This window comes from Bacillus rossius (assembly GCF_032445375.1).
Source record: "Bacillus rossius redtenbacheri isolate Brsri chromosome 4 unlocalized genomic scaffold, Brsri_v3 Brsri_v3_scf4_1, whole genome shotgun sequence".
Taxonomy (NCBI): Eukaryota; Metazoa; Arthropoda; class Insecta; order Phasmatodea; family Bacillidae; genus Bacillus; species Bacillus rossius.
In genome coordinates, this window is record NW_026962010.1 from 17,940,092 (window position 1) to 17,961,660 (window position 21,569).

At 39.8% G+C, this 21,569-nt stretch overlaps 1 protein-coding gene across 6 annotated transcripts in view; it reads left to right on the forward strand.

Moving 5' to 3' along the window:
- LOC134541667 (proto-oncogene tyrosine-protein kinase ROS) overlaps window positions 1-21,569 on the forward strand; it is a 270,841-nt gene that overhangs the window by 154,934 nt on the left and 94,338 nt on the right. For all 6 annotated transcript variants that reach the window (XM_063385273.1, XM_063385274.1, XM_063385275.1 and 3 more), the window contains 6 exons: window positions 8,633-8,752; window positions 9,793-10,099; window positions 14,262-14,471; window positions 17,212-17,531; window positions 19,918-20,228; window positions 21,086-21,283. In XM_063385273.1, the coding sequence (XP_063241343.1) occupies window positions 8,633-8,752; window positions 9,793-10,099; window positions 14,262-14,471; window positions 17,212-17,531; window positions 19,918-20,228; window positions 21,086-21,283 (1,466 nt within the window). The remainder of the gene's footprint in view (window positions 1-8,632; window positions 8,753-9,792; window positions 10,100-14,261; window positions 14,472-17,211; window positions 17,532-19,917; window positions 20,229-21,085; window positions 21,284-21,569) is intronic.

Here is a 21,569-nt window from a genome sequence, read left to right on the forward strand (position 1 = left end):
ATCTGTATAGTTGGTGAAGTTTTGTTCTTATAGTGTGCATGGTCGTATGTGTACTATGTTCATTTTTTTTTTCACCAATTACTCTATTAATTCGTCTATTAGTAGGAAGTAACTAACTATCTGTATTTTGTTTTGGTACCTTCTGGTAGTGTTTATGCATGAAAGTGATTTTATGACAAATAAATTCTACTTCAAATACAAGTTCTAAAACAATTAACATCTTGTATATGTTCGTAAGTTTGTCAGCAGTGAAAATGTATAGTAAACCATGGTCAATCCGCATTAGATAATTTATTTTTAATCAAACCCATTATATTTTTCTTTGACTTAATTGTAATCATAGAAACGTATATCATGATGTTCCAAGTCATAGTCAAACAATAAATGATACGTTTAACATATTTAACAATTTCCACGATTCGGCGAAATATACAGTGAGTAGTGACAATAAACATAATTACGCTTCTTTTCGCAGGCAGAAAAATATATTTTTAGGAATTACTGTATAATTCATTATTATTACTATAATATTAAATTATATTTTCCGAGCAAAAGCAGTTTCTCAATTTATTTAACGTTCACAAATTTACTATATATGTACCTATATGTAAATATGCATGTATATATACTACACACATCATAGATCTATATATAACATATTGATAAACGGTTTTCCATTTGAATTCGAACTAAAATCAACATATACATAACATTAATTGTCTTTTTTGTTTTGTTATAAAATATGTAATTTTTTATCTGTTGTTTGTGCCTACTATGCCAGGATAATATTTTTTGTGTCATGCTGTTCCTTTTTATTGTTTTTTGTTTCGTAGAACAATAAACCAGGAAACAAATAATACTCAATCCGTGTTTTTTAAGCCCTCTTTTGAGCTATGAATTTCGAGGTTTTTGTACGCTGCACTGAAAAAATTTTTGTAGGTAAAGTATAGGTATCTATGTCAAAATTTCGCCAAGAAATGTTTTTTTTTTCGTACTGAACTGAAAATCTTGTCAAATATATACAAAAAGAACGTTTTCATAATCAATTGAATCAACGAAACATTTACTTTTCCGTAGACTTGTAGTAAATACAACGCAAATGTATTTATTGTCGACGTACGTGTTATTAAACTAGCAGTACATAGTGCCATTGCATTGGTTGTTGAAATGGACCCAGTAGCTGATAACCTGTTGCAAGCAGAAGGGTTTTTTCGGAAGTGTTACGGGATATTTCCAGGATACGTCAAACACTGCAGCGCTGGTTTGCTGCCGATGTCACACCTGAATAGATACCTTGTTTGTTATTCATAATACACACAGCATATTCATATCTCGTTGGAGTTATGTGTCGAACGTTTTGTAGAGATAATCAAACCTCAATAGTTATTTTGATTCTGATAAAAATATTTTTGGATTAAAAAAAAGCACGTGTAAACTAGCAGGACACCATCAACATTAAAAATTCACGTTCCCATTGTAAGTATAAAATCAATTGCAAGCTAGAAAGGATCAAAACTCAAGCCAGTAGACACTCCCTCAGATATCCCAAGGAGAAAGCGGGCACCTAGTTCCGTGGTCTGTGTTCTCCAGGGCCATTCATGAAACCAGCAAAAGTTATTTCTAAGCCAAAAAGTAAAACGATGTAACTATAAATGAATAACTTATTTGACTGCTCACCCCACAACGGCACCACCAGCTTGACGAGGCGATTACAATGCCATCTCGTGTCGGGCAATCCTACTAGTTTTAAAACTGCATAAGAATTCTACTATGGCTTGGAGACTTCTATAAGAATTATTCAATGGCAGTACGTAGTATTTTACCATGTCTGCAATTAAAGTGTTACACAGTGACTATGTTATCAGTTAAATGTCACAATTTTAATATCAGTTTCGAAACGATAATGTATGTAGGCAATAATTCAAATTATTATTTTTCAACCAAAATAATACTCAACAATATAAATACAAGCAATGGAGATCATGGGCCTCTCTGGCATACCTATAACATTTGATGGGGACATCAAATAAATGTATTTAAATGCTAGTCTTGGAGCTGCTGTCACTAAGTTCCAGGAACATGAATTTTCTGGGACTCTTCTGTGAGCTCATACAAACACATGCTGGGCATGATCACTCTCCAATTTAGTGACAAAATGCAATTTTTATTTAGCGAAACATAAAAAATTCCACTAGTTTATTTAACAACACTACGGATGTTGACTATTAATATAGTGTGTCTTTTTCCCAATACTATGCTTTGTATGTAGTTTTTTATTTGACACGTAATCAACTACTATATTACATCACTGTAATTACAGGTATTTCATAAATATGAAAAAAAATACAACTTCAGGATGAACTTGGAAATATTGGGGGGGGGGGAGGGTTGCCCCCGACACCCCCCCCCCCCCCCCCCCCCCCCGCCAGCTACGCCCGTGATGGAGATAGTGTACAATTTGACTGTATACTCTGTGGATCTGTCTTAGTGATATTTTAATGGTCTCAGTTGCCAGCTGTCAGGTTTTTATTTTTACAAAAAGATTACTTATAACAATAATTACATGATGACGTTTATTTTATTCCAAATTATTAGTACCAGCATGATATACAAAATAAAATATATAGGTGTTAAGATAATTTTATGGAAATACTCCGGTTAACATTTTAATAGTTATTACCATAAAATGTACTCGAATGTATGATAATATCGTTAGCGGGAGTGGAAGTGTTAAAAAAAAAATTATAAAAGTTATTACTACACAAAATGTTTTTCTCTACTCAGTGTCATAAACTTTCACACACTGTATAGTTGTTTTATTTTTGTTGGTTGTATAATTGTATAAACGGTTTTGTACTTTTCCCAGAAAAAACAACCATTTAGTCTATATTTATCTTACCAGTTATACCAAAAAAAGCAGGAAACAACTCAGTAGCTCAATTTGCAAGTATGATCACCGTTTTCCACGTGCAGCACACCTATCACTGAGGGGAAATGTTGAGTTGTCTGGTGCATTTATTTTTTATTTAAAATATATTTTCTTACTTAAAAAATTTGTCCATATGCCACTCTTTATCAGTGTTGTAGTGACGAATACAAAGAACTTTAATATTTTCAAACCGTCGTTGACGTGAGGGATAGCTGAAGAAGACTGGCTCAGACTCACAGCGTTCACCGCGTCTCTCAATCACCAAACATCTCAAGTGGTATTTGTCCGGAAACCCGGATTGCCGTGGAGAGATGTTGGCGTGCTATGTGTACCCAAGTGACTGACACATCAATGATATCTATAATTACTTTATTACATTAAATATATAATGTACTTTCGTGTCAGTTTGTGCGCCGGCCTCTAAAAATAGTTATTGCATAAATCGGGTAACGTTAATAAAACATGATTTAAAAAAAATGTCATTAAAAGTATTAGCATCACCCTGCTCACCTAGGCTACATGCGAAGGCATCTACAGGGGTCTAGTGGGCTGTGAACTACTTGACAGAATAATTTCAGTCTTGCTGGAGATAAGTTTCGAAACAACGCAGCTTCGGCCATCTTGCCACATTTTAAATGAGTCTTCTTTTGTTTTCAGAACATGAGGCAAATGACAGTAAAACTCTTTTGGTTTTATAAAGATCTAACAACAGATACTGAATCGATTTATAGCCATTGTAGCTTGCAGGTTTCGTAATGTGTTTTATGTGAATAGTGCAATAAAGTTTACTGGTGGGGAAAATCAAGGAAGTATTAATAAAGTAATTTTATGCAAAAATAGTCACATCGTTAGCCGTGTGATTTAAGTCTTGAATAATGTTTATTCTTAAATATAATGAAACAGTTCAATCTTCCAATCCCCCTTGGACAAGGATAATATTTAAAAAAAATTATTGCAGCAGGTTTTGTCTTGGCCAATAAAATACAATAATGCATATTGAAAAATGTTACGGCTCTCATTCTGCAATATAAATGTATATTGATTTACTGTATTATTAGATGTAGACAATAAGTAAATAAAAAATTTATGCCTCTATAAATTACATAAGCTTATCTATTGCACAGGCCGAGCGTATGTGGATGAAGCAACATTATAGAAAATCTAGGAAGTATATGCGAAATGGTAGCTGTGGCAGTATGCCCATAGAGTAATTAATAAAGTACTAGTACAGAGTGGACACTCAATGCTATTGCAGTTCAACGTTTTTTTTTTATTCAGAAATGCCCTAGTTGCTATACAAAAACGCAAACTTGACAAACATTAAAACGAAGTTGCAATGGCTTAAAACCGAGATAAAGTACCTTCTGGAGTAAGATTTACGTTTCAAATTATAAGTAAACTTTAATTTAAATACAACATTGATCCTAGAAAGTACAATTTGCAGTTAATATGCTTAAAACACTAATTTGAATAGTAGGGAAATTTGCAGCTTCAACTGAATGTTGGCGAGCTTGTGACTTATTTCGAGCATGCATTAATATTTATAAAAATATTGATTTTATTTTTTTTCCCCTATAGGCAAATCATTTTACTAAATATCGGTAAACGTAACATATAATGAATTAGGAGAGCAATATTTTTAAAACAATAAGTAAATTTCTTACCTTCGGGACAGTGTTTGCCTTAACCTCATTTCGGTTAAAAATGTTTTGTTTACGTAGCATAACATTTGTTAAAATGCATAACATGTAACATATTTTCGGATTATAATAAATTGCTGCCTTTTTTTATGTCCAAGAAATAATATCTGTTCTAGTAGAATCACGTTGATTGAAGTTAAGGTTAGGATTTTCGTAGGTACCTACCGAATTACATTACAAATCGCAAACAAAACTAATGCATTAAAAAAAACGTGCAGAAGTATTTAATCATTAACATAGGCAATGTGTATTTCTGGCAAATTTAACTTCCTAAGATGTACAATTTTTCCACAAAAACTGAAATGAAGCTGTTACCAATGGCATCTAATTATTTATGGATTAGGTGAAAGTACAAATCTTTCTCGTATCTTCACTTCTTGAAGACATGTGTATAGCAATTGTTACGGGAAAAAAACCTTAATTTCAACATAAAAATTTAAAAGACACTTCATTTTATCGGAACCCTCACCCCGGTAATTGTTCCGTATCACATATCCAAGTTTATCCTTTGATCCTGTTGGCATGATCATGTATGATTTATCCGGTGGCACATGATGCTTGCTGTTTTAATTAATGTTGTTAAAACAGCAAGCATCATTACCACAGGATCAATGTATTCAGGATCATGCCATTAGTATCAAGGGATAGACTTGGATACGCAATACAAAATTTTACCCACACCTCCCTCTCGACCTAAAAATAAAATTCATACAAATATTTAGACTAATTAAAGTACATAAGCAGCAAGTTTGAGCATAATTTGAGACTCAATGTCATTTAGAACAATACCTAAGTATTAATGTATTGTGTGCTTGTCCTCAATGTGCGACTACACACTACCTAAAAAGAGGAAATTCTGTAGGGCATGAAAACAAAATGCTCATCACTATTTTAATTACACAAAACTTTTATTTTGTTTCGTTTTAATAATTTACACATACCTAGTTTCGTCAAGCGGAAACTTAAAGTAAAGTTAATTATTATTATCATCTCTTCTCTTGTTGTAGCAGTAGTTAACACAACACGTAGCCGAATCAGGCATGTTTCATAACAGTGATTTATAAAGTAGTTTATGAAATCATTGATATTATTTAACGAGATTACTATTTCAACATGATTGAAACAAAATTTCCTTAGAAATTTTTTATTGAACCTAATATTGCTTAATTCAACGCCGACGCCATTAATTATGGTGTTGTTGGGTAAACAAGTAGTTCAACATGCCAACGAAAACTTTTTTATTTTCTTTTAAGTAAATATATTATTTTCATACCAACTTATGCCATAAATTTGATAAAATGTTAAAACAAAAGTAATTATTTAATCAACGTGGTATTTTGATTATAATTTTTGTGCTCAGATGTTGGATAAAACTGTATAGCAACTAGAAAAATGTGATTGTTATGCCTTATGAAGTGTCCCCCCCCCCTGAGTATGCCATTGTCTGCGGAGCAGGAACACGTGTGACGCCGCGCCCTGCTAGCCTCTGAGCCGGGCAGCGAGGACCGTCCGAGCTGTCACATCCTCCCCCTTCCCCTTGTCCAAAGGGCGCTCCCACAAGCCAGCGCGACTACCTGCTCCGGCCTACAAGCAGTTAGGTTTCTCTCCGCTAGGAGTGACAATGTCCATTTTCTTACGCGCGTCGCCTTTCCATTGTTCGGGAGCGGAGTGATACACCCTCCCTCTTTGAAGTCTGTCTCGCCACTGAATGCCCAGCGGCGCGACCCTGAGTCTTATACAGCGCTGTCAGGGTGCTCGGTCATCAGTTTTCATGCTATTGTGAGTGATGTATCAGTTTGAAGTCATTCTGAAGTAGGGACGATTTTTGGACCTCTTGAACAGCCTTAAGATCCTGTGCAATTAAGAACTTACAAGTGAGAAGAAACATGACCAGGACTTAACTCCTCTTAACAACACCAGTTCAAAACACAATCGCTCAATTACATCCTGTGATTGTCCCATGGTCGAGCATGGACAGACATAATTGATTGAAACAATCATTTATGAAACATGAACCATTGGTTAAGTCAATGTCTACCAACGTCGTGTAGCATGGCAAGCTGTGGCCTGTATCTCTACTAGCAGGCGTGTGTTTGCATTTCCACTTTAAGTCAAATGGAACCGGACTGACAGTGCGACCACTCGCACAATACAAACTAAGGACAAGTCTCACAAGCCTGCAGAATTAGCATTACCCACATTTATATAGCCTAACACTTAAGTTCACATGATCCCTAAACAACATATTAGATATTAACTCCCACGTGACAACTGCTAGAGAGCATAATGCAACACAAGCTATAGCGACCACAGTGATGCAAACCACAGACAAATAGAATGCATAGAATCCTTAAACAGGCATAAGTGAGCACCAGCCTCAAAAGCTATGAAAATCAAAACTAGTAGACCAAAAAATTATTTCCAATGCCACCCTTGTGCAGAAAACTTAAGACCCAAATGTCCCTCAGCTTAGGAGCATGCTGTCACATCGGAGACCAAACACAAAAAAAGTTCACTGGCTCAATATGAAACCTAATCACTATTCCTGCGAGAGAGGAAAAGAAGGGGAAGTGACGCATCACCAGCAAACTCTACGAATCTCGGTGTGCAGTTCGAATCTTGGAGTTTGCCGGCTTCACTGCCGGATCACTGTTTTCTTTAATGCCCTCAAAGATTTATTAGCTTTTAACATTGATGGTTTACCCTGTATGTATAAAATATTTTTTTTTTTTTCTTCAGTACATTATTCCAGACTGTATTCTTTGCTTATCAAAGCATAGGATATGCCTAGTGTGTGTTCCTGAAGCCATTCCCAATGGCATAATGACATGTAGGGAGAAGTGCATTTGTTAAAACTTGGGCGCCACCACGTGGAAGGCCACGTGAGTCCAGCTGAAACACTGTACTACAGGCCCGTGACGTGACCCTTGTCTGCGCTAGTCTCTATTCCTCCCCCAGAATCCCGCCATGGAAACTCACCCACTGTCAGCGTCGGGTAACATGTTACAAATGATAGCAGTGATTCGCTGATGGGTTCTTAAGGCTACCCAGACACCTCAGTCATATATGCACACACGTAGTTGGTTAGAAGATACAGTTATTTGGTATAAATGGATTTACAGGTATTAACATAATCACTCCACATGTTTATGGTCCAAGAATGCAGGTAACAATTAGGTTGCGAAAATCCCAACAGCAGTGAATCAGTTTATGTGTTGGCCAGGGCACCTCGTGGCCTGGCCTAGAAGTCATTTGTCATTGTTAATTTAAAATATTTATGCGATGGAATTAAAATTCTTAAGTAAACTGGTCTTCCACTCAGATCAGACCTCAAAGAAAAAGAAAACGTAGACTGCTTCCTGCTTCAAATGGTGATAATGGCGGACTGACTAGACATCATGGCTGCATGGGAAGTAGATTTCTCACCCTGTTGACTGTTAGGTCATCTTTTAAACTCTACCATTGGCGAGGCGGAATTAACCCTTAAAAACGTTGTAAACTTAAAAATATTGCTTCTAAACCAATAATAATTATTGCATTGATACTAAAATAAAAGAGTTGATTCTTAAATTTAAACTGCCTGGGTGGAATACGTTCTTGAATGCAAGTACCAAGTGCTGCCTGTCCTGTTTAAAACAAGTATATTGGGGTGTAACAAGGAATGTACATTGCACTGTTTAATTCACTTATTTAAAACTTAAATTTAGGGGGTGTGGTACAACACATGCATGCTCTGCCAGGAGGTTCAAAAACACATGCAGACATAAGGGGTGTTGGTGAACGATGATGGGGGTGAGCGAGGGAAGGTACATCTGACTTAGGGGTGGGCATAGTCCTGGTCAAGGTCAATACAAATTAATCTATATTGTTATTAGCAGTTATGTTAAACAGTTATGTTATGTTAAACAGTTAAATTTTAGGTTTGTATAAAGGCTACCTGTTCACATTGAAAGCTTTTCTGTAGTGAATATGTATTAATAGTTTGGATATATTATTTTCCCAGTGAAAACCAAGTCGAAAGTGGTCCTAGTGCTCGGAACACAGCACAGAGTTCTGAAGCAAGTGACAGAAGTGGAAGCGGAGCCCATCCCAATTTATAACTCGCCCAAAAGTGTGATAACAGGTACTATATTGTATTATCATGAATTATTTGTAGCAATTAATTGTTTAAGTTTTCAGTTTCTTCTTATTCAAGTATTTTTTGGTTGGTTATTTGTACATCATCATATTTTATGGAGACACTGGACTCACGTTCCAGAGGATCTGGGCCGAATTGTGGTGCTGCAGTTCTTATTTAAATTTTCCAAGTTTTTCCCAAGATTATTAATGGAAATTTTGGGGCGATTCCTTGCAACAAGCTTTGGTGATTCCTTCTGCATTTTGCGTTAAGTTAGTGTACCCGTCTAGTGACATTGTCGATGAGACAATCAGCCCATGTTTAAAAAACAAAGTGTTATTTTGAATTCAGAGACTACTAAAATTCAGTCACCTAAAGTTTGAGTTTGATTTATATTCATATAAGGTTATGGTACATAAAATTTTTAAATTACAATAATTAGTTAAATAAGATATTGTTGTTTATTTTTACTATGGTTTTAAGTAGAAGAATGACTGGTGTTTAATAATTAACTGAATCCATATTTTTACTATGTATTATTTTTTGAAGTAGTAAAGTTTATGATAAATACTCTCTACAAGTGTGCAAAGAGTAATGACATTCAGCTGATGAGTGAGAGCAGCTTATGTGAGCCAAAGTAATGCAGTAATGTGAGAACAACTCGTATTGTGAGGACTTTTCATTGTGGGAAGTTCATACTGGGACCTTCCTGCAACACTCATACCGTGAGCAGGGCCGTCGAGAGAAACTGAAGGCCCAAGGGCAAATAAATTTTTTTCGGCTCTCCTACCTGTCAATGTCCAATTTTTCAAATAAAAAAAACTAAAGTAAAAAAAAAATGTAAATGTTACAGTGGCCATAACTGTGCATACTGCCTAACTTGTGTGATTTCCAATTGATTATATGGGCAGTAGACTTGCAATGTCCACCTGCTGTCAGCGTAAACTCGTGGAAACTGAACCTGGTGCGTGGGTCCCGGCTGTGAGGAAACATCTGGTTCAGTTTGCCGAGTGTGGGACCGGCTCCAGTGGGGTGATGTCGGTCAGGGGTGGCCATCCACGTGCGGAAGCAGCTGCTGCTGGTGGCGGACTCGGCCCGCTTCGTGCACCGCGCCTCGCTGCTGGCGGCGTCGTGGCCCCAGACCATCCTCACGCCGGCGCACGCCAGCTTCTCTCCGCTGGCGCTGAGCGTGGACTGGCTCAACGACCAGCTGTACATCCTGGGGGAGGTGACCCACCCGGCAGGGCCCGTGTGGCAGGTGGCGCGCTGCGGCCTGGATGGCCGGGGGCTCACCGTGGCCGTGGCGGGCTTCCTGGCCCGGCCCCTGCACATGGAGGTCGACCCCTACAACGGGTGGGTGCCCTGCTTCCGGTCATCTCAGGACCCTCTCAAGATATCCTACATAATAACTTTAAAAAAAAATTAGCACCGGACCTGTAAATTCATGCAATTTTACCCTTTTAATAAAATTTTATTATTAATAAGTAGGGACAAGATTATAGGTTAGTTGCGATAAAACCAAAATAATACAGCATAACACTAAAACGCAAGGTACATCATGGAATTAAGTAGCATTTAACCAAATCTTAATTCAGTCATAAAAAAAGTAAACTTTCAATGTTTTTAATTTGACATGGCCGCGGCCTATCTGTCCTTATGCTAAGTGGGGATTCGCGTCGATACATGTACTGAGATTAATTTGTGGGCGCCACCGTGCAAGGGGCACGGACCCGGGAGAGACTCTTTTTCAGGGCCGTGACGTCGGCCATGTGAGGCGTGATTTCAACCCCTCTAAAGCCAATCCTAGTACTCGCCACTGGTCCGCTCTCAGCGTCGGGCACGCTCTTCACCTACGCAGTGGGCTCTTACGGCGTCCCACACGCCGTCACACTCAGGATGTTGAAATAAACAAATACAAATAAAATCGTGTGCCCTGGTTTATTAGTTGCTACTTCGCCTACACCTTTTATTATATCACAAAACGCCTGTGGCACGAATAGGTTCACTTGGTGCGACTTGACCACGTGGCCACACTCTACAATTCGGTAATTAGCATAAAAAGGACCATAGTGGTCACTCATACAATTATTTAAACAGTCCCCCCGACCGAGAGAAGCGCCGAGGAATTACGAACGAAAGATTTAAGATGATTTAAGATAAGGGAATACTTAGCAGTGTTGGCAAGCGGTGAGGTCCCCGGGGTGCTGATGCGTCTGCTCTCGGTGCTGACGAAGGACTGGGCGAGCTCAGGGCTCCGCTATCCTAACATGGCGTCTTCGCGCCAAACCAATTACAGTTATACCTATTTACGATTACGTGCCACAGGAAGCTACAGGTAAACATGAAACACTCTTAATAATTATATTACACCTAATGCAATGCATGATAAAAACTATTAACTAAAATTACAACAATTTATTATTAATGATAACCAGTCCGCTTCGGCGGACTTCGGTTCGCCTCGTGCATGTTTGGTACGTGTTTTCGTTGTTTATGCCTTAACTAAATATTAATTACTTGTTAAAGTACATAAAATACTCCCGGCCGATCTGCCGTCACACGCCACTTGGGGAAAAATAAGCATAAAGAGAATTACAATGTTTATCTCTAGTTAAAGGGGTGTGGTGCACTGCTGCTACAGCGCCCTCTTAACGTCCGTGGCACGCTATTCAAACACAACCACCCGACTACGTACTCAAGACGGAGTGGCTGCCAGTACGGGAAGTGGGACAGGTGGTGAGGGGAAAGGTGGCGAAAGCTGACCAGGCTTCTGGGCCGCAGGCCCGGTTGACGTCAAATTCAAGGAATGTCATTTCGGGATAAAAAAATTCTACCAAGATGACTTGATGTAGGCTTTTGGACATACGCCATTGCTAAGCAAATGTATGTCTGTAGAAGAAAACTACAAAAAACCAAATGACAAAAACACAAATTAAGCAAAAAATTGCTGTTGTCAGGATATAAACACCACACAATACTCCACAACAGGAATATGGTCAACAAACAAAGAAAAATGGACTAACAGAACGAAAAACCCCCAAAAATGATGACAGCACAAAAATACCGAACCCAAAAAATTCAGCACAACAGTTGAAACGAGACAAAAACACAGCAAAACAAAAAGACGAACACAAACACAATAGTTTTCCAAAAAACAGAAGAGAACGAAAAAAAAACCACGAATGATGACAGCACAAAAATATTGAACCCAAAAAAATTCAGCACAACAGTCAAAACGAGACAAAACACGACAAACTGAAAAGACGAAACAAACACAATAGTTTTCTTAAACAGAAACAAGCGACGTTTCGGGAACTGCTATCTGCTCCTGTCGTCAGGCAGAGACGCACATGGTACAAAAATACAGGTGCGACTCACTGTGACTTGTTACGTCACAACACAAAAACATGTCCATCATCTTTGCCACACAAGGTGTATGGTTGGCATTTTGCTTAAACAGGAGTGTGAAGTAGACAACAGCAGTACTGCAGATACTTGGTGTTCCCCCAAATGTTACACTTGACCCTGTAGTTATTTTCTAATGATTGTTCTCTACACTAGTTTTCACAACCAGCATGATTTGTGTCCATTGCAATGTTGCTGTGACAGTCAAGTTAGTTGTATTGAAAATAACTTAAAAATATATGTCCCACCCAATTAATCCAGTTATTTGTATATTATTCTATGAATTAAACCTGTAACTCAATGTATGCTAGCATACTGCACAAATAATTTTTGAAGTAAAACAATCATTAATTATTTTTTTGTGGTTTTGATTTAGAGGCATGGTAAAAATTTTTTTTTACAAAACTGAAGTAGATGGTTATTTGTAGGTACAGTAAGTCCTCTATTTACGTCGTACCGATTTACGTCGTTTCAGATTAACGTCGCTAATGTTTGAGTACTCATGTTTCAATTTAAGTTGTCGCCGATTCACAATAACGTCGTTTACAATGACCGTAAATCTTTATTTTAACCAAAACACCGTATATAATTCGTTTATAATTCTTTGTTTCCTTCGGTAGTTAATTTATGCTATGTAGCGTAAGCTACACGTTCACCGCCTTATCTTATCATACATCATGAGGGACGCTTCCTGCTCTCCGCGCGGTGATGCAATACTACCAGCCCGCCCGCTCGGCCACCCACGTATCTCGCACGTAGAAGTGTTATCTACTTCCCGCAATGACACAGCATTTTCTCCTACCCCTTTTCGTCCAACTCCTTGGCACTTCAGTAGAGGTGTAAAAGTAACTAAAAAAAGTGTACCCGTATGTATTCGTTACTATAACAATTAGTACTCATTACTTTCGTATCGTTACTCGTTACTTCTGATACCGCATAACATGCTATGTTATGTAACAGCAACGAATCGAGTCGTATTTCGTACTCGTACAGTATGACGTCGCGTAAATAATAATAAATTGAATATAAACAATTAAAAGTATTTGATAATTAACAGCTTTTGTTAACCAAGAAACAATAAAATCTCATTAGAGCAGCTTTATTATAATATCTCTTTTAAGATAAGAACAAAAAACGTGAAAATACGCGATAATAAAAAACAAAAACATACATATTTATAATTTGTAAAAAGTACTTTCTTACGTTGTTTCTGTTCCAATCTCAAACTTTGTCTACACACACAATACCTTTAATAAACAGTAAAAAACTTGGGACGACGAATTTCCAAATTATACTTTTCTTAATAAACAAACATCGTTCTTTGTAACGAATAAGCGCGCGCATGCGTAAAACATACTAAAAATGTGAGTAACGAAATGCATTCGTGTGTAACGTTTCGTTACTCGTTACTAGATGCCGCACCCGTTACTCAGTAACGAATACATACGGTTTGCTACAGCTCTACACTTCAGTCGCTATGATATCATTGAGTTGGCCGGAGTTTTAAACGTGCCGTTGTTAACTTTATCGTGATTAAATGCGTTTGTAGTAGGCCTACAGTATCAGCTCACTGCAATTTATGATTTTTTCTTCATAAGATGTCTTCCAAACGACTATATATCTGTTTTTATATTTCAATCAATAAAGGTAATAAAGCAGCTGGTTAAATAACCATTCTATATAGCTGAGAAGTACTAGTTGGACTTGTTTCCCACGCTGTGGGTTGTGATTTGCTGATAAAATTGCCCGTTGTCACGTCTGTATGCCAGCGCTTCCGGCCGACCTTGGGACGTGGCCGGCCGGTGGCATGATACATGGCTCATTTTGCGTCGTTTCTATTTACGTCGCGGTTTTCAGGAACGTAACCCCGACGTAAACCGAGGACTTACTGTATATGTACCTATCTATGAATGTTTAGTTTACACACATTGTGAAATGTAAATTATAAGTTATAGATAAGTTGCATTAAAAATTTTAATTCCACAATAATAGATGCTGAATATGAGGGGGAGGGAGAAATGCTAAATTTTTCCAGTCCCGGTCAATATGAAGTGATTTTGGACGCATGTGAAAGTGACCAGGCTGTAGCTGGGTGGCTGCTGTGGCGCAGGTACCTGTTCTGGGTGGTGCGGGGCAACGGCAAGCGAGGGCTGTACCGCCTCGACCTGGCCGACATAAGCAACGGGGTGAAGCACGAGGTGACCCCGGACCTGATTCTGGAGGACCCCCACATCGGAGCCTTCACCGTCGACCACACGAACTTCCGCCTGCTCGTCGTCAACAACACCCAGAACAACGTCGTCGGCATCTCCTTCAACGGGTCAGTCTTCAGTGTTTTGTGTGCAAGCTGATTGATGGCTTCTGCTGGGTTTTTCAAGCAGAAGCTAGGCTCCCAAGGTGGTCTAAGTCACGGCTTTCATGGGAAAAATATGTCTGCCCTGTCAAAAAACTTATTTCATTCCTCCCTGATGCTTGTTGGTACAAGCAAATGACAAATTGGAATTTGAATATTTTTTTTGGGGAGGGAGGGGTGATACGAACCCAGGACCTCTGGAATGCTGCTCCAGTCAGTAGCGGATCCAGAGGGGGGGCTAAGGGGCTCAAGCCCCCTCCAAAAGCATCTGGGTCCACTATTGTTTTAGTGTTTGCCTTGATAAAGCCTAGCCTCAGCTGGATCAAGCCCCTCCCAAACCAAAATCCTGGATCCGCCACTGGCTCCAGTGTTTTACTTTGCATCACCTTGCTTCATAGGGAGCAGGTAGGTGATGTCATCCTGATGGACGTATTATCTCGCAGAGCAGCGTGGCAGCGTTAGTGCGAAGACAAGTCACGCCCTAGCTTCCTGAATCACCCCCGCTGAATGAGAAGCTGCCTAGCAGATCAAGCTATAACTGTTTGAATGAACCAGAGAGGTGCTTGCGAAGGCCATACCATGCAACCTGAACCCTCGTGCAGTTCTGTTTTATTTTCCTTTGTGTTGATTGGGTGTCCTTTGGAGCAAGGCGGTGCAGTGTTCAAACACTTAACTCACATTCCATGGAATCACAAAATCACCCCAAGAAAATGTCCAATTTCTTTCTCAGGAAAGAGCATGAGAGTTTGGGGCTTTGTAGTGCCTTTGACACAGTATTCTGCTTTTAGAGCCTGAAGAGCTTCCTGGATAGCGCCGGAATTATTTTGGTGGACTGAGGAATGCTGGAAAGGGTTGGCACTTGGCAGGCTAGCATCACCTGGCTGTGGTATTGAAGGCGAGCGTGCTGGCTCTTCTTTCTGCACTTCATTTGCAGGGCCACTGAGAGAAACCAAGAGCCTAGGAGCAAATAATTTTGGGGAGCCCCTTTCCCTATTTTGTAAAGTACAACTTTTCAAACCCCACAGTCAAAAAAAAAATCTTTTGACTTTAAATTTTACTAAGGCCATAACTGTAAATATGTTCTTTGTGTATCACATTACTTCTAAGGTTTCCTATGGATAATATTAACAATAAACTTGTAAATTCCTTTCAGGGTAAACAAACCCAAGAACTAAAAAAAAAAAAAAAAAATTTAAGTCAACTGGTCATTCCTCCTCCCATTCATTCCTGGTGCCTGGTCTCCGGAAACTATATGCCTCTTCTTCTGCTCCACCCTCTTGGGGACCCTGTTCTTTTGGCTGAGGTTGGAAGGTATCCGCTTCTTTTAGCACGGTGTGCTTATGGTGTGCTTCGAGGGAATACCTGCCTCCAGATGGTGGCGGCATCTATGTGCTCTAGCAGTGGCGCTGTCTACTCTCATAACTTGCAGTGCAGGCATGGCAAATTAAATAATGACATGTTAATGTCCGTGATTGTGGCGTTGGTGGAATATTGGATGTGCGGGAACCTATGCGTGGTGTTAGCACTGAACGGCTGGTTAGCCTGTTGTACTCTCAAAAACATGTGAGGATGAGCTGTCATGTTTTCTAGGTAGCAATTAATTTGTCAATTTTTATATTCAAACTGTAATTTGTAGTTAATGTGCACATTTTATTATATTGTGCAGAGCTTAAATTATAAATTGAGGTTTTCATCTATCAAGATAAGTTTGGCTTTGCAGGAACACCCAAAGTAAACATGTACATCAGTGTTTATAGTCGGTGTTTTTGACTTCACTGGACGGTAAGCAAGTGCTGGGGGTAGAGGTGGGTTGTTACAGCAATTTTCGGTATCTGTTCCAACCAGTTACTGATACAGTAATGTACTGGTTACAAGTAGCTGACATTTCTGTATCAGCTACAGCAGTAGCGGTCCCAGGAAGCAACAAGGTATCAGCATTCTCGTTACAGGTTACACATCCTCCCTGCCGTCATCACCAGCGTAAAAAGGTATCAGTTTTCTCTTTCCACGTTCTTCGTAAAAAGGTATCAGTTTTCTCATTCTACATTCTTCGTAGTTGTAAAAAGGTATCAGATTTCTCATTCTACATTTTTCGTAGTCGGAAAAAGGTATCGGTGTTCTCTTTCCACGCCTTTCGTAATCGGAGTCTTCAATCTTTGCAAGGAGCACACACTGCGCACTGAGCATACTTAGATGAGAAGCCTAAGATGTACATCAAGCTCTGTCCCTGCCCGAACACGCCCGAATATTCACCTTCGGCCAACCTCGGGATTTGTTTTATTTTTGCGCAGGAAAAATGAATTCAAATATTAAAAGTTTTTGGTTAGGTTAGCTACATTAAATTCGGGCGTTTTCGGGCAGGGACATAACTTGATGTACATCTTAGGCTTCCCCCTTCCCTACATTCTTTCCCTTCTTTATCCCTTATTCGTCGTGCCGCTCCCTCCCTTTTCACAAGCTCCGCCCAAGTGACCGTTATCTGCGATCGGGTTCTGCGCACATTGTCCGTGGTGTTGTTCCAGGTGAATTCTAAAATGATACTAAATACTTGATACTTGAATAGTGTACTCGTTTGCAGTACGTACTTGATACAGGTGTGTATCAGTTAAAAGTAGCAGATTGATACTCTGCAACCCACCTCTAGCTGGGGGACATGTGTAGGAGTGAGTGTCAGTCTAGCTGACGTGGAGCACGTGGCGGGTGGCAGGAACAAGGTGCTGCAGCTGCGCAACAACACGCAGAAGTCCATGTTCGAGAACGTGACGTCGCTGGCGGTGTCGGGCGGCCTGTTCTACTGGACGAGCGGCAACCAGCTGCTGATGGAGGAGTACCTGCAGGACACGGACAGCTACTACCACATCATGTTCCCGGAGGTGACAGGCCGGCCCCTGGTGTCGCTGGAGGTGCTGGCGCCGACCGCGCAGCCCATGCCCGTGCCCGTCAACCCGCCCAATGGCGTGCAGGCGATCATGGGGGCGGAGCTGGCCAAGGTCAGCTGGCAGCAGCCCCACCTGCTGGGCCACCAAGGTGCGTGCCGAGTTCCGTCCACGGAGTCAACCAGCAGTCACACAAGAAATAATTCATTGCAATCATTAATGTAGATTATTCAATAATGTAATTTATTTAAAATAAAGATTGTAGCATATTGTGTAGACCAAATGGATAAGAAAAATTTATATTATTTTTGTCGAGCGTGCATTTCTATCTATCTGTGAAAACATAAGTTTAAAATTTAAAATGAAAAGAGTGTAACGTGCTTAGAGTCAAAAATATTTATAAAATATTTTTGGATTTATAGCACACACATTCTTATTTTATTGAACAGTAAATCTGAGACTATATTTATACTCTTATGTATATACAGTAGAATCCCGCCGATGCGACCCCCCTCTGATGCGTCCATTCCGTTTATACGACCGTTTTTTGAGAAACCGTGAAAAATTTGAGCAGAGAAAGTCGAAAATTTGAGTAAAATCGGCTGAAAAACAAGTCTGTTACACTTTGTTGGGGGCTGTGTGTTAACGTTTATCTTGGCGGGAGCTGTACTGTAAGCAGGCAGGCATACAAAAGACGGCTAAAAATAGATACCACCCCTCTAGACTGTCCACGCGGCAGTGTCTAGCCGAGCTCGGCGCCTCCACTATCGCACTAAATGCCGTCTCAGCTGTCATGTTATCTTACCCGCCGGGCGGCTTGACGTCATACGTGACGTGACGCGACGCTTACCTCTCCCATCCCCTGCTAATTCTTCAAGGCTCATCCCTCCCAGAGCCACATACATTGTAAAAACAACCCCCCCCCCCCCTCCTTTACCAACTAACATTTCAACACATTCCCTCCCTTATTTCAACCTTCTGCGTGAGAAACTGTCAGCATCCTCCTCCCCTCCCACACCGCGTGCGACAAAAGCCAGGTTGTACAGTCCATTCTCAGTAAAATAAATATTTTTATGGGCTTATACGACTGTCCTTCGCCGTTAATAAATACTTTATAAGTTTAAGTTATTATGATACAATTTGTTTATTAGTCACACAGCAGTTTCTGCTGAAAAATCACTAATACCTCTAATTTTATTGAATAGAAAAATTTAGCAGGGCCTTAAATATATTTATTTTACTGCGTAGTTACTTTTCCATCTGCATTCCGTGTTTTTTTCTTTTTTTTACACTGTGAAGGGACGTGGAAAAGATTATTGCTTGAGCTGTCAAAATAAACATCGCTGACGGCAAGGGCGGGAGCGCATCCTGTCGGTCTGTCGCTGTGATTATCTACTCCAAAAACATGTCACAGCATTTCAAGATAGCATTGTTCTTATATCTTTCGTTTATAGCCGAATGTTTTCTACCTGATCCACACAAGTTCCTTCGCCACGTTTTGAACGAAAATAACAACCAGCCGGCCAGCATAGCCGAACTTGCGTGACGCGAATTCATTTAGCGCGAGTATTTTATGTACTTGGATTTTTTTTTTTTTGGGGGAGGGGGGGGGGGATTGGCTCGAATTCTCTATTGCGACCATTCCGTTTATAAGTCCGTTTTTCCGGGAACCGTGAGGGGTCGCATCAGCGGGATTCTACTGTAATCTGTTTGGATCAACTGAACAAATTTTCGAACTTTGAGTTATATGTACTGGTGAAATAAATAGCATTGCCAGGTTTTTATTTTCCTTGCTTCTTACATGGCTTTATTACGGTTTCATATAGTTCCATCATTTCATATTGCTTTATTTCACACCAATTTTTGTTGGACTCCTGTGGAAAAAAATGTTTCTCTTTGAATTTATATAAAAGTTAATAATTTGATATGTGATTCTAAATTTTATATAAATTAGAAAATAAAAAGCAGGATTTTCCTAGTCCCTGCTACATGCTACGCCAGCAAGTGTGACAGAACTACTTAATATACCTGCAACAAAACTGTTCTTATATTCCAGCCTTGGCTCTTTAAAAGATATATTCAAAATCCCTAAAGCAAAGGAAATTCAAAAATCATTCAAAGAATTTTTTATTGAGGCTTAACAGCAAGGTGATCATAGATGGTTTTCACAACATCGGGAAAGGAATTTCCACTGTCTATGTGAATAACCGTACCAGAAATTGGCCTGCAGAGATTTTGGGAAACCGCGGAAAGCCGAAATCAAGATGGCCGGACCAATATTTGAACCCAGGTTTTCTGGAATGCGAGTCCAGTGCATCATTCAAAGAAAAATATCATTAATTCTAGCTATAAAAAAAGCACTCCCACATTCTACTGCAAAACAATAGTGTGGAAAGCAAACAATAAAAACTCAGTTATGTGCGTACTCATTAAAGCTTTCTAAGCAGGAACTTGTTAGAAGTGTTTTTTTTTCCCCCTTGTCTGTGGTGTCCTCTCTCCGGGGCAACGTGGCAACCTGCCGTTCTGACGGTGCGCAGGCAAGGGGGCGTGGCAGAGCTGGTGGTACGAGCTGCAGATCCGCGACGAGCAGCTCGGGCTCACCATCTTCCGCAAGGACCTGAACACCACGTCCCTGACGGTGCACGACCTGCGCCCCGACACGGACTACGTGGTGAAGGCGGCCGCCTACACCAGCTCCGGCCGGGGCCCCTGGTCCTCGGAGTTCCGGGGCCGCACGCTGCGCGGCGGGGGCCGGTCGCAGATCGTGTGGTCGGCCGCCGAGGGCCTCGTGCTGTCCGACGTCACCGGCGAGAGCGTCCAGACACTCATACACAACTCCGACCTCAAGGTGCGTGTCGGGGCCACCAGGGGCGCAACAACAGGGGGGCTCCCCCTCTGAAACCTTGAAGTGGGGGCAAACGGGGGCAAAGAAAGTGCTGTGTAATCAACTTTTAGATAATAAAACTGCTTAAATAGCACCATTTTCCACCTTGAAATACAAATTTTTCCTGGGGGAGGACCCCCGGACCCCCCGCTTCAATAGGGGGGATTGATGATTCTTTATAAAAAGGTATTTTGCCCCTCCTTTGGAAATTTAGTTGTTGCACCCCTGGTGGCCACGATAGAGACAAGCTTTCACGGTTTCATTTTATGTCCAATTTCGTTTTTAAAACAGAAGATTTCCGTGTAATGTTTTTCTTTCTTTTAGTTTTATAAATGCTGTTTTATAATACTTTCTTCACCAAAACAGAGGTAAAATTGATATGCTGCATTTTTACGATTAAATAATTTGTAATACATTGGTCTAAAACAGATACATTCAGATCAATAGAAATAAATTAGCGAGCATTTGTGTTTGAAAAGCATTCAATAAGATATGCACAATGAAAACAAATTAAATTAATGTTTCTGATAGATGCACTTTGGTACAATTTTTATGTCCAGGAAAAATGACATTCCTTGAATTTCAAACATTTAAAGTTTACTTTTTTTTAATGATCTGAATTAAGTTCTGTTTAAATGCTACTTAATTCCATGATATAACTTGTATTTAGGTGTTATATGGTGCATTAACTTGAATATCAGTGTTACGCGGTGTTTTTAATTGCTTATCCATGTTATTTTGGTTTTATCGCAGTTCACCTCATGATCTTGTCCCTGCTCACAGCTAGTGTGGCTGATCTTGGTTTGTGAACGTTGTGCCAGGATGACGACGAGGATTACTACATTGTCGACATAACGTGGTTCGAGGATCAGTTATTCCTGCTCACCAACACATCGTGTGTGTACTGGCACAACTTGACAGACCACACCACAGGACAGCTGAGAGACATCCAGTCCGTTGACAACATTGCCATCGACTGGATTGGGAGGAAGCTCTACCGGTTCAGTCGCAACCAGCTGGTACGTAGCTCTCCTATTTCACAATCCAACCTATGTGAAATTTTAAAAAATAATCACACACTGAAGGCTGCATGAATTTATATGCGACTTAATTTAAATTAATTCAATTTAGAGTAATCTGGACATTTTACAGCTCATTCCAAAAAGTTATATTAAATAATCATGTCTAGAATAGAATTGCTGGGAACAATGAAATAAATCAACAATCATTTTTGTGTTAAAAATCATACCAATCACTGTAATGTGTAATGTGAGACCAGGTTAATAAGATATGCAAAATCAAACA